General features: G+C 36.3%; 1 protein-coding gene across 50 annotated transcripts in view; it reads left to right on the top strand.

The window, feature by feature from the left end:
• The window catches only part of RIMS2 (regulating synaptic membrane exocytosis 2), a 447314-nt gene that overhangs the window by 105511 nt on the left and 327820 nt on the right, over positions 1-13983 (top strand). For all 50 annotated transcript variants that reach the window (XM_086881253.1, XM_086881261.1, XM_086881272.1 and 47 more), the window contains one exon: positions 8095-8402. In XM_086881253.1, coding sequence (XP_086737379.1) covers positions 8095-8402 — 308 coding nt within the window. The remainder of the gene's footprint in view (positions 1-8094; positions 8403-13983) is intronic.

Here is a 13983-nt window from a genome sequence, read left to right as displayed (position 1 = left end):
TATCAGCACAGGGGAGCAATGGGATACTGCACAATAGAGAACCAGGTGACCTTCTGAACTCCTGTAGTGAAAATGAGTGCGATAAAATAACCACCAAGTGTAAAATCAGGAATTTAAGAACTAATAAGGCTTTCTTCTCTGAACTACAGGCCAGAGACTCCTGTGTGGCTCAGTCTTGATCAACAATCCTGAATTCTGCTTTCCATAGCAGGGTAACTGAGTCCAAGCTGCTTATTAGGAACAGTTTTTGCTCCATGCTGTTCACTCTGTGCTGGCATTGTCTGGGAGATGCTGGTTAGCAAAGGCCTGACTGTGCCAGCAAGATAAGAATTAGCAGGCAATCCTGGGCCAGCACCAGGCCCTTTGACAGGGTTATGTCTTCCTAGTATAGGCATAATCTCAAAGAGCAAAATCTATTTGGTCTTGTAGAATGAAAGCAGAGATGGTATATGATTGGTCACTACAATCAGGCACAAACACTGAGGGGAGAGAGAGGAGCTATTTACACTTAATGACAATACTGGTACAAGAATAAATAGCAATAAACTAGTTTGGAATATGTGAGCACTGGAAATGAAAAGGCATTCTTTCCATTGTAGCTGTAGGACTTGGAAAAGCATTTTGACAGATTTTGGGCTCATTATTTGTAGTTAATTTTAAGAAAGTTTATTATATTATGAAAATTAAAAAAAAAATAAAATTCTTTGAAACAGCATGCAACTGGAAGCAATCCGTGAGTTTTCTCCCTATCCAGTGTACTTAATGAGCTTAAGTTTCCTAAAAAAAGTGCAGGAACTGTGTGCTCAGTTATTTTGCTTTTCTGAGACTATTACAAATCTGCAAATTTGGTAAATATGTAGCTTGGTCAACTGTACATTCTCAGTATATTAAGTAATTATTCAAATTTCCAAGGTTAAAAACATTCTTTGTGAAGCATGTTGTAAACTCTGTTCACTTAGAGCAGGTTTATTTCATGCCAAACCCAGTGCACTTATTTAATAAACCCTCATGGCCCCCTGGAGTAGTGTGTAGGTTTATGTATTCCATTTTGGAAGCAGTGCAGCTGTATTTGTTGAGACATCATATTGACCAGTTTGTACTATGTCCAAAGCACACCCAATGTTACAAAGCCATTTTCTCACTGGAAGTCTGTGTTGCCATTCTAGTTCTTCACGAATCATGAAAGCTCAAGAAGGAGCTAAGTATGGTCAGTATGGCACTGTGTAGGAATTATGCACTGCCTTCATTGGCATGGACTGGACAGTTTTGAGTTGTGCCTGTGCCATTATGAAAAAACCCAAATTATTGCCTTTACAAATCTTGAAGAATATCAGATATTTTATACATTTACTTCTTTTTATACAATATATTTTAGGAAGGATGTGCTTTGGCTTATATTAACCCAGCTAGATGAGTGTTCTAACTAACAGTTTCTAGTTCTACTGTGCATTGGGAGGCGTTGAAAAAAATGTATGAACAAAATTACTCGTATATGTCTTAAGGATAGTAAAAGAGTGATACAAAAGAGATACACTGTCCATTAGAATAACATCACCTTTAATACAAAGAAGTGTATCTTTTAAAAATTGTAGTCACATAATTTTCACCTTGAAAGATAGTGTCATATAAATATATAATGTATCAGATGCATGCACAGAAGTGACATGCTTATTTTACTCTGACTTGGTTGTTTATGGCCATTATAACTTTTCATATATGATGTATCCATTTACTACAAAGTCAACAGCAAACATAATCACTCCCCCAGTACAAAGAATTTTTGTAGTGCAAATACACACCTCCCTTAATATATATATAAAGGCGTGTTTGTCTCTTACCAGTATTATAAATTTTCTCACTTTTATTAGCTGGTATTGGAATTCTTGTGATATTGAATACAATTTTGGGGGATAGGTATCTGTTTGTCATTACAGATACAAGACAAATAAACATTATAGCAGTTCTGGCATTCAGTCAAACTGATTGTAACATAAAAGTGAAAGTCAGTGCCATAGCACAGACTAGTGGCATAACAAAATATTGAAAAAACAGGTAATCTTTATCAATTTTTATAAAATCACAAATTCAGAGATTAACTTTGCTCGTGTAATGTACTTCACTGACTAAATGTGTTAATGTAACAGAAGGAAATGAAAAGTGGACTTGTCTGTACAGTCAGTACAAATGTAAAATGAGTAATTGAAAATGAAATGGAAGTAAAATGAAATGGAAAACTTTCTGTTTCATTAAAGTTATAACCAGACTCTGCTGCTTGCAATGTATGAGCATAAAGATTTATTCCATTCACTCCAAAATAATGATTTTGTGTCTTTAAAATAGATCTTAGCAGCTGTGAAAGATGAATTTGTATTCTGGACACAAACCTCTAGAATTATGTCTCTATAGAGAAATTGTACAGACATTGCAAAAGCCTCTTTGTTTTCCAAAAATATGAATGTTGGCTATGGATAGCACATGCTATATATAAGTCTTCCACAGTCACAGACACTTTCATTAAAAAGGAATGTCAACCCAGAAATTTTAAAAGGAAACACCTTATAGAAAACAGCACAATTTTTCCCTCACCAGTAGAGGAAATTGGTACTCTTGGCTGTAAGAGAGAACATAGACTTCAGATGGGAAGAGCAAAAGGGAATTAGTGTTTTTTTAAGTGCAAGCACGAGACATGTTTTGGTAGTGTATAGAACCAAGTAGATAAAATTTTGTGTTTTAGCTAACTTTAGAAGTCTTATAGTCTGATTTGAGGAAGATTGAATTCTAAGTAATAAGTAGGGTACTTAAAAGTCTTCTGACAGGGACAACTAATGTTATTTTGCTGGAAAATTTTGAGAGATCTTAATGCATTCTGAATAGAACTCAATAACCAGAGAAGCAGTTCCATCTCATTTTCTGGGGAGATGATATTCAAAGTCGCAAACCCAGAACACTCACTTATTAAACTTACAGTTCCTTGGAAACAATGTTACGTTTCAAATAGGCAAAATGAGGAAAGATTAGCAGAAACAGGGACTAGAGGTAAGGAAGATACTGTTCTGATACTGGGTCTGTATTCTCTGAAGATGCACAGATTTGCTCCAGTAAGTTGTAGTTTCCGTCACTGCACAGAGGAAGGTGACTCACGTTACTCGGTGCCAGTGCTGGCTTGGCAGGGTCTATTCCACACTGGCATGTGGAGTCTTTTGAGTGGTGCCCAGTGACAGGATAAGGAGCAACGGCCACAATTTAGAATACAAGAAATTCCACCTCAACATGAGAAGCAACTCATTGACTTTGAGGGTGGCAGAGCACTGAACAGGCTGCCTGGGGATGTCGCTCCCTCTCTGGACACATTCCAAACGCACCTGGGACACGTTCCTGTGTCACCTGCTCCAGGTGACCCTGCCTTGGCAGAGAGGTGGGACTGGATCATCTCCAGAGGTCCCTTCTAACCCTAATGATTCTGGTAACCTGTCATCAACATAGTGACTAATGGAGAGATGTACTGTGTCCCTGATGAAACTTCCTTAGTCCAGGGTGGCTTCAAACATTGCACTGCTCCATGATGTAATGAAGTTTTGTACTGGTGACAAACTGGGAAAAAAAAAAGAAAAGACTGGCAGTAATGTACTTGTAATCATGATTAGTTACCTTAATGACCCAATCAGAGTTTTTCTACTCTTCCTTTTGTCTGCTCCTTCCTTTCAGAGCTGTTGTCTTGTATAATTTTTAAAGAATTGTATCCTACATGAAATATGAGATCCAAAAAACCAACAAAAACGTATGAAATTTGCTTAAGACTACTAGCAGCAAACACAGTAGTTAATATAATGCCTATATATATTAGATGCTTCTGCTAAGCAGGTGAACTCTAATAGATTTAGTGAAAAACTGTGAAAGCCTTCCAGCACAATTTTTCACCTCAGCACACCTGTAATTCTAATGTTCTGAAGGCTGATGAGGATTTGGTGTAATTATTTCTTAGGCTGTAGTGTCAAAGCTATCAAACTCAAGCTTATGTGTAATCAAATGTACTGAGCCTTTTAATCTAATCTTAAGTAAGGTTTCCATTTTCTTTTCAGGATTTAGTGTTAGACCATCTATAACTGTACTTACAGGAACAGTGAATGGTGTTTTTTAAGGTAGCTTTTCACATGATCTATCTGAAAATACTAAAATGAGTATTACAGTATATCCTTTTACTAAATTGTTTTTTTTTTCATTTGAAATATCTACAGATGTAGTTTCTTGATAAATACATTTCCCATTTATTGAAGTTCAAGTGGTCTGTCAAATATGCTTTCAAGAATTTTATCCAAGAACAAAAATTTTTAATATGTTTTTTAGGACAATGCAAAGAAGTGGAGGTTTTTTTGTGCATTATTTATTTCTGATATGTAGATGTGAAATGGCTGATTACTGTAGGTTTTGTAGAATTTGTTTTTTGGGCCCATGTAAAAATAAGTGCTAATAAAATGTGATGAAAGCTTCTGGGCAGGGTTAGAACTGGGAGCATGTTATGAATAATCTTACCAAAAATAGTGAAGAAATCAAAACCAAGTTAGAACTTACTAGTTCACTGCATAGAACTAACCTTTAAGAATGGAAAGCAGATGGAAGGTTTAAGGTAAATCTGTCTAATCCAAACTTGGAATACTTATTTTCAGTGTAGTATATAAAAAAAGAAATTATTCTTTGAAAAAATGGATGTAAGGGGTAATGTGAAAATGTTAGGTATGTTTAGTGGGCTCTTCTCAGCAGTGAGAAGTCGATTTGAACTAAACTTCAGCAATGCCTGTTGTGTGCACTAGGTGGTGTTTCAGCCTTTCCTATGGCAAAGTACATCCCGATCCTGTGCCACAAGCAGCTGGGATTCCTGTTTTGAGCTAGTACTTAACGTTGGAGTGGAGATTTTCCCCCCCGTATTTTCCTTTTCAAATTGGCAGTGTTTTCGTGTAGAGGATTTACACTCAAAAATTGCAACACTGATTTTTATGTACAAAATGTGCTCATGACTGTTTTTAGGAAGGTGGTTAGGAGAGTTGCGAATGGGTTTAGTAGTGTGTCTACCCTGGACTGCAAATTTCAGATGTAAGGGATTAGTCTTTTTATATTTCCATTTTAGAAGGGAAAATTCTGTGTTTTCTCCTCGCAGGTTTGTCAAAATGCATTTATTGAGCATGCAGTCCACTCGTGTGGCCTTTGCTTCTCTGCAGTGCTGCTGTCACATCCCAGTAAATGCTGTGTCCTGGCAGGGACCTGGCAGGGACAGAGCTGCTCTGCATGTGTGAGCTGCTGAGCGCTGTGTCCCAGGCACCTGGGGGCAGGAGGAGAAATCCTGTCCAGGAGCATGCCACCTTCCCATCTGTGCTCTTATGACACCATCCTACAAGCGTGTCTCATTTAATTGAGAGGTCTGCACTATAAATTATCGTCATTTTTTAAATTGCAAGAATGTTTCTACGTGCTGCGATAAGATCGGGAGGGCAATTTTGCCCATTACTATTTGAGGGTTTGTGACTTTCATGCTCACTGAAAGCACAAACATTTCTGTGTGTGTGACAGTTTCCATTCTTCTCACTGTGTGTGAATACTTGAAGCTAAATTATGTTAGGGTTAACACTATGAAATCCTGCTTGTTGAAATTATTTTGGAAATAAGGCTTTATCAGAAGTGACCTGTAATTATCATTAAACCCTCATAGAAAAGCAAGAAAAGAAAATCTGCAAAATTCATAAATCTATGCATTTTAAAAGCCATGTGTTTGATTTTGTTTTCAATCTGAAATACCCTAAAGAAACATTTTAGGAATCAGTTTAGGTCAGGAGTACTCTTCCTGATTCTACTTTTAGAGGTAATGATAGGAAATCATATTGATTCAGAAGGAATTTGTATTCTGTTGGGTACAAGAGAATAATGTTGGTCATTCTGGAGCCCATTGTCTGGGGACAAAATTATATCAGCCAAGGAAAAGTTGCCCAAGTGTTTTGACTGTAGTATCTAGTTTTTTTGATATTTTACCATCTCCTAAAAGAAGTGAAAATAGCAAATGGGAACTTTGGGGGATTTTATCTCATTGTCATTCAAGTTGTTATGTATTTGTATACTTACATAATTGTTTCACATCTGGTTGTTTCATTGCTCTGACACATACATGGAAAGTTTAGAGCTACTTTCAGCTGTGTATAGACCTAGCAGAAATATTAAAGTCTTTTAATTGCTGTTGAGTAAAGAGGGAAAAAATACTTCTGTCTTGTGTTCTGAAATTTAACCTTGGGTCTTTCTCATGTACTTTCTAGCTTAATTAGCAAAGGTAAAACAGAGCTGTTCTTAAATTTGTATTTGAATGATGTCCAGGCCTGAAGCATACACAGTTTTGACCTTTGAATGTCCTCTAAGGACGTCTAACATACCTCAGAGGGCAAAGTGCTACTCGGGGAGTCTCTCTTTTTTACCCTCAGTGCTTAGGTGGTTTGTTCTGTCTTGCTCATGTAAGCAAGCATGAGTTCTCATAAATGATATCAGCCCTATAAAAAGCTAAGAAGGAAGTTTACTAGGATGGGACATACCACCACCATTAAACGGGCAAGTGATGCCTCCTTTTCCTGCCCCAGCCTGACAGTTTGTGAATGAGGCAGTTGGTGACTTTAGTTTGAATATGAACCTTGAATCCAAGTAAGCTTCTATATGAAGCTCTCATTGAAAGATTTTTTGTGAGACTGGACTAGAGAGCATGGCCCAAATTATCTGTTAGATTACAGCCTGGAGAATGAAAGCAAGATAGAGATTGCAACTTCTGAAACCTTTTCTGGAGGACTGAGCTAGCTGTATTGTAGATGTATCTTCCATGTAATTCCATGGAGCTGGCTGCTTTTGAAAGAGTGATGAATATTGATATAAGCCTTTGCATGTCCTGTACTCTAAAGCATTGAAATACTACACCTTGCTGTAGGATTAGAACTGGAGACATGATAACTAGATTGAAGGCTGAGTGTAGACATTCAAGGAATATATAGTAAAACTGGTACAATTTTCTCTTTGAACTCAGACAAAAATATATAAAGGGAAGAAGAAGGAAAATAAAAGGAAGCTAAGGCTTAAGAAAAATGAAGATTAAAGAGTGGAGGATGAAGCTTCCAGTGAATTAATACTATCTACAATCCAAATTTTAGGGTAACGCAATAAACAATAAACCAATTGAATGTTCCAATGTGTTCATGACCTGTGTCTTGTATTTGATCCACTGCATTCTGATTTATTCTCATATTGCATAATAACTGAATGTTATTATCAAATTAACTTACAGGTAATTGGTGTTGATTTCCTGAACTGCCATGTGACTAAGATGATTAGATACAAAAGCTTTGCAAAGAAGTACATTTTAGAATATCAAAAAAATCTCAGTACTATATGCCGGATCACACAGCTGGGAGTCTGAAATTATTTTAATAATTTAGTAAGCATATATTGAAAGCTAAATTGTGGGTGTGAAGTGGAGAGAAACACCACCTTATACATTACTTTAGTTATAAAACAGCTTTGATTTAAAATTGCTCTGAACTTGAAGTCACTTCTTGAAGTCAGCGTCTTTATTCAAGCATCGGATATAGACTACCATGGAAAGTAAATCAGCAGACCATTTTTGAGAATTATAAAATTACTTTTTTGCAATTGCAGATGACCTTTTCTAAAGTTCCTTACTCTTAGTGAGAGAATTAAGATGGATTAAAAGTTTAATGATTTTTTAATTAATTTTTTCTATCATACACAAATTATAGTGCTAATTTTCAAAGCTTACATTTATTACCATTAGAACCTTTTCATTTGGATTGCTACTATCTGTTGCTTTCCCTTGTATTACAAATAATGAAAAAAAAAGATTAAAAGTATTTTTTTTTTTTCCCCAAAACGAGTTACTGCAAGGTTGTACTGGCATATTTTATTGTATTGTCACTAAGATATTGTAATTTTAATAGAATTAAAACTGCAGTCATTCTGCTTTGGAGATGGTAACAGTCAGATGATGTGTACTTGCTGTAAATGTTGTAGATAGTGTTTCCAAGCTAATGGATTTTACATTTAAATATGTCTGAACAGGTAATGTGGGTATGTAACTTGTGCCGAAAACAACAAGAAATCCTCACAAAATCAGGAGCCTGGTTCTATAACAGCGGATCCCACGCACCACAGCAGCCAGACCAAGAAGGAATTCGAGCTCTAAGGAACGAGGAAGCACCTCAAGAGAAGAAAGCAAAACTGCAGGAGCATCCGCAGTACCAAGGACCTTCAGGTGACATATCCACACAAGCTTTGGACAAAAACAGATCTCAAGGGCTCACAAGACAAGACTCAATTAAGAATGGTTCAACAGTAAAGCATCAAGTAACAAGTGACACATCAGACAGGTAAGAAAGTATTCAATGATTATCCTGGTAAGATCTGATGAATTTATGCTACAAATTTGGTTTTATCTTTTAAAATTTTGTCTTATTTTTATTCTGTATTCTATAAAGTACATACTGGGAGTTTTGAAGCAGCACTGAGAAGTCTTTTGTTGGTTTCAGATGGTCATAGGCAGTGTGTGTTTTTCATTCCTTCTCACTGAAAAAATGTGGGGCATGGCAGTCACAGTGTGACAGAGTTTGTCCATGTGCTTGCAACTTTGTCAAATTACTGTCATTGTGCTGTGCAGAATGTTACCATATTTCTTTTGTGGTCACTAACTTGATAGCAAATTCAAAATAGGACTCAAAAAGGCAGATTAATGGAAGGCAGCATCTGTTCAGACTACTGAATTAAAACATCTGGTTGTACTTGCAGTATTGAGTATTGAGGACAGCAAAATCTTTGTGTAATGGCCTGAGCCTTTTCATGGTTTCTCAGTTTCTTGCTGTTGGCTACTGTCATTAGTATAAATGTTTTTTTCTTCCGTGGTTTACATCAGTGTTACTTGTATTGCTTCAAACTGTTACTCTATCTGTGCTAATGCAGTGGGTGTTGGTTTAGCCAGAGACTGGAGCAGGAACTTCCCTCCCTTTTTCTTCATGTGATTATACCAAAAGGTACCAGAAAACTCTCAACCTCAGTGGCTAGGTTTTGTGGGTACAAAAAAAATAAAAACGGTTTCAGTCAATGAATTTAATTTTTTCATAAATGACACTGGAAGAGATCTTTAAATATGTTGGGAAGAGAAAGATGAGAGTGCTGTTGCTCAGGTGTTTCCATGGAAATGATATCCTCATGGGCATGTGAGAGACCTCCAGCTGCCTTGGAATTTGGCAACCAGAGCAGTATAATCTGGCAGCTTTTTTCTGCTGCCCAGATATGACCTCATTACAGCATTTATTCTGAGAGCTTGAAACAAGTTAGATGTGTATAGTATCTTTTACATTTAGTATACTAAAATAGTTGGTTTTTTTCCTCCACTCTTGTATTCCACCATATTTTATTTCCTATTTTTGGTCTTACATGAGAACAGATTGAATGTAATTAACCTTTTTTTGTTTAACTTATTTCTCCTATTGCTGTTTGTTCTGATTTTGCCTGTTTGGTTCAGTACTTAGTTGTCGTGAGTGCTCCTCAGCTATGTGTGTAGTCTCTGAAAAAGACAACTGGCACCCTAGGGAGCAGGAGAGACAGACTGACTCTCTTGCCTTTCATTTTTTTCCCCTTAATTTTGCCAGGAAATTTATATAATAGATAATGTGATAATAAAAAAATCCCAAACCCTTGTTAGCAGCAACAGTTTAACTCTGAAAGTGTTTTTATATTATATCCATGCAGAAATATGAAGGGAGAGAGTGATATATAAGTAAATATATAATTGAGGTACACAATATGCATTTACCCTAAGTAGAGTTAAATAGTAAACATTTACAGTATAGAGTAGTATTTTTCAAGAGGAAGAATGTAGGCTTTATGCCAGAAATCATAACTATTTTGCTGATTGTGATCACTTCTACTCAATATATTATTTAAGTTCAGATAGTTTTTTCAGTCATCAGCCTCTTCCTATTTTATTTGGATAATAATACTGATGTTCCCTAATTAACATATACAGGTATGCTTAGAATATGATATATATTATATGCTACTGATGGATAGAGGATCTTCTGAATAATTTCATTCCCTAATGTTCCTCACATAGACCTTTTTTTCCTGGACCTAATGAAAAAGATTCCTCCATGATGCCTATTCCAAGTCTTACTGGTCAAATGTGCTTTTAGAGGAGAATATTGACAGCTCTGGGAAAGACTACCCAGAATTCAGTGGTGGGAGAGACTTTAAGTTTGGATCTTTGTGTGCTGTGGTGCCATTGCTATTCTCATCAATAATACCAGGAAGGCTTACAGTTTGTATTGTTTTTGGCTGGGATAGAGTTTATTTTCTTCACAGTGTCTGGTATGGGGCTGTGATTTGTGTTTGTGCTTGATTTGGATTGTGCAGGGTTGATGATACAGAGGTGTTTTTGCTATTGCTGAGCAGGGCTTACACAGAGCCAAGGCCTTTTCTACTTCTCGTGCTGCCACCCTGGTGAGGAAGCTGGGGGTGCAAAGCAGGTTGGGAGGAGACACAACACCTGTGCTCAGCTGGGACAGGTGACCCAAACTGACCAAAGTGATGCTCCATTCCATATGACATCATACTCAGTAAATAAAGTGGGGTGAAGAAGGAGGAATGGGAGGGCTATTTTCTGTTCTTAAACTAGGTATCTGCAGAAATTGAGCAACTAACTAGTATGTTAGACCATTTGTCCACATGAAGGAATTCCTTGAGAAAAACTTGGCCATTCACAATGTCCAAAATAATAAGGAAATAGACAGAAAAGTATTTAGGAGTGTTTGTTGTTTGCCTCACACAATTACAATAATGGAAGTAAGTACAAAGTGAGAACGATATTTTCTGTCTTATTTTTCATCCCAAGGACATTAGTTTTGACACAAAAAATAATTTAAAACGTTAGAAACAATAACCAGTTGTGAAAAGAAAGATATTGCTAAGACTTTATACATTTGGATTATGAATAGAAAGGTAAAATATATTATTTTTGTCAAAGGTTTTTAGCTTTTTTTTATACCTTCCATGGGTCTTGCAGCAAGCATTGCTTAGAGGTTCTTTGAATCAAGTATCCTATATCTTATCTTGGTCATCTGGTGACACGTTGGTCACAGAGTAAAGGGCAACATTCACTCCTTTAATCTCAAGATCATCAATGTCCTTTGTGTCTCATTCCTGACTGTGTCTTTTCTGGTTGTGCTTTTTTGTTTTTCCACCATTGAGTAGCACTTACCATATTTTTTTTTTCCCCTTTTTTCTTTATGAGTGTTATTCTTCATTAAAATTTTATTGTTTCAGCCATTAGACTAGTATTCTGTTTCCTTGATGTAAGCAGCAGTCCCATTTGCAATTGATAGAGCCCAGCCTGTTTAGACAGATATATAGGTACTGATTATAGATCTTGACTGATCTGTAATTTGGTGCCTGAAGAAGCCTGGGATGATTTTGGATTGCACATTCTCCAAGAACATGTTTCTTGTATTGGATCCATTACCCAAAAAAATAAAATGTAAAAAAAATATTCAGAAGTAAGTTGTACTTATCAGGAGCAGAATGTTTTTTCATTATTTTTTTTCTTTAGTTCATATAATAGAATCAGACATGACTTAGACTGCAACCTTAAAATCATCTGGATCCACCCCACCTGCCATGGGCAAGGACAACTTCCACTGGACCACTGCTCAAAGCCCCATCCAGGCTGGTCTTGAACATTTCCAGAGACAGGGCCATTCACAGCTTTTCTGGAAAACCTGTTCCTGTTCCTCACTAGCCTCACAGTAAAGATTTTCTTCCTTATATCTAGCATCAATCTCTTTCAGTTTAAATGCCTTATCACATTATTCACATTATCTGGCCTATGGTGCCTCTACTGCTTTTTATATAGTAAACCTGTGGGTAAGGCAGGGGTAGCAGGCACGTGTGTGATTCACTGGATGACCATGGTGTATTTGACATTGTTTGAGGGGAGACTAATGTAGTTTGTCCCACATGGAGGTTTTGAGCTAAGCACAGTTGAACTGTAATCGTATGTAGTGGTTTTCACAGACTTAACCTTGTGTTCAGGTTGTGTGAATGCTGATAGAGTGTAACGCTAGATTCCCTGAAAACTGCAAAATGATGTTAATTCAAGAAATGTGAAATATTATTTTAAGTAATCCATAGACTCAGAAGGTCTATTCTGAGGTCTGCTGAGCACAGATGGTAGATTTATAGCTGCAGTTCTTTATTTGCAGACTCACATTAATTCTGGATTAGGTAAAGGGTTCAGATTTTATTTTGTTTTCATCAAGATCTTTCATGTAGTCTATTGTTCCCAAGATCTACACTACTCATCATACAGTATCTCTTTTATTTCTAGCAGGAAAATCTTTTGAACAGACATAATATTTCTTTTTTTTTCAGTCATTCTGCAGCAGGCAATCAGTTTGTGAAATGGTTGGTTTCTTCATTCCAAATCTCATGTTTATAATGTCCTATTAAAATGTGTACAACATCTTAAAATTAAAATCTGGGAAACAAGAAACCTAATGCTGATATGAAGCTTTTTTGTCATTCTCTTTGCCTGAATTGTTAGGTCTTTAAGTGGTATTGCTATACTTAGCTTTTAAAATAATTATTTTCCTTACTCTCAGCAGGATCCATTGTAAAGCCATTTCAGTAATTTTCCACATATGAACTCAGTGTTTTAAACTGTAAATATTTTGTTGCATTCCAGTGGTGTTGCTTCACAAACTATTCTGTGCATATACATAGCTCTCTAAAAGTAGTAAACGACACATGCATCTTCCCAAAGCAAGGTTACAATGACACAGCTATTAATATATAACTGAAATGGTGTTATGTAGTTTAGGTAGATGTGAATTTCTTAGGGTTTAAAAAAAAAAAAATTATTACTTTTCCTAATTTGTATTTTATGAATCTAAAATGTTCTTCAAAATTTGAAGATGATGACTTTAATTTTACAATATATATTTGTCATACATTATATTAGTGGAAGAAAAAAATCCTCAAGGATATTTTTCATGAGATTCAATGAAAAAAAAGGAAGTGAAAATACTGCGAGAATGTTCATTTTCATGAGTCAATTTATTCCTGCTACATCTATCAGAGGGTAAGCCTTGTCACAGAAAGAGAATTGGTTCTTGGTATAGGAAAAGATCATGATGTGTAAGCTCATGATCTGAAGGAAGACTAATAAATAAAGCTGCCTGAACCCTTTTCAGATTAACTGTAAGGATATGAGATTAAATCATAAAAACCAGAACGAAAACAACAAATTGAGAGAGTGAGCAGCTGCAGAGTTGCACAACAGCGGTATTTATTTTCCAGGCCAGCAGACACAGTAAAGATATATCCTACTCCCCTCTTCCTTGTTTTCTCCTTTTAGAGATACGTATGTATTTGGGGGTTTATTTTCTATCAGGCCTCTTTGGAAAAAAAAAAAAGGGATTTTTTTGGGTGGTTTCCACACACTGTATAGGAGTCTTAGAAAATGCATTTTATTCTGAGTAAGAAATGCAAACAAGAGGCTACTTGGGTCTGAAGGTGCAGAATTTGTGCATGCATTCTTTTTGAAACGTAGACATGTGCTTCCCACTTATAAAGGCTTTATTCTATTGTGTTACCAGTGGCAGTAGCATTTAAAGTGGTTTCCTGTGTCCCTTTCCTTCCATTCTTGGGAGGAATGCCAGTATGAGCTGGCAGTGTAGGATCTGTCTTTTGGGACTGCAGTTGGGGTGTGAACAGAGAGGAAAAAAGAGACCAAAACAAGAGAGAAAAGGAGGAGAGAGGAAAGCAGGCATAAGTGAGACGAGAAACATGAGAGAGCAGCATGAATTTAAAAATGAAAATGTGTGTCCATCTGTTTCATGTTTATATCTTTCTGAAATGATTCTTCTTTAATTGCTGGATCATGAACAAGTGACACTG

The sequence above is a fragment of the Cyanistes caeruleus genome, chromosome 1 (assembly GCF_971803275.1).
Source record: "Cyanistes caeruleus chromosome 1, bCyaCae1.hap1.1, whole genome shotgun sequence".
NCBI lineage: Eukaryota > Metazoa > Chordata > Aves > Passeriformes > Paridae > Cyanistes > Cyanistes caeruleus.
The sequence above is the reverse complement of the archived record's forward strand: the minus strand, read 5'-3'. Positions and strand labels throughout refer to the sequence as shown.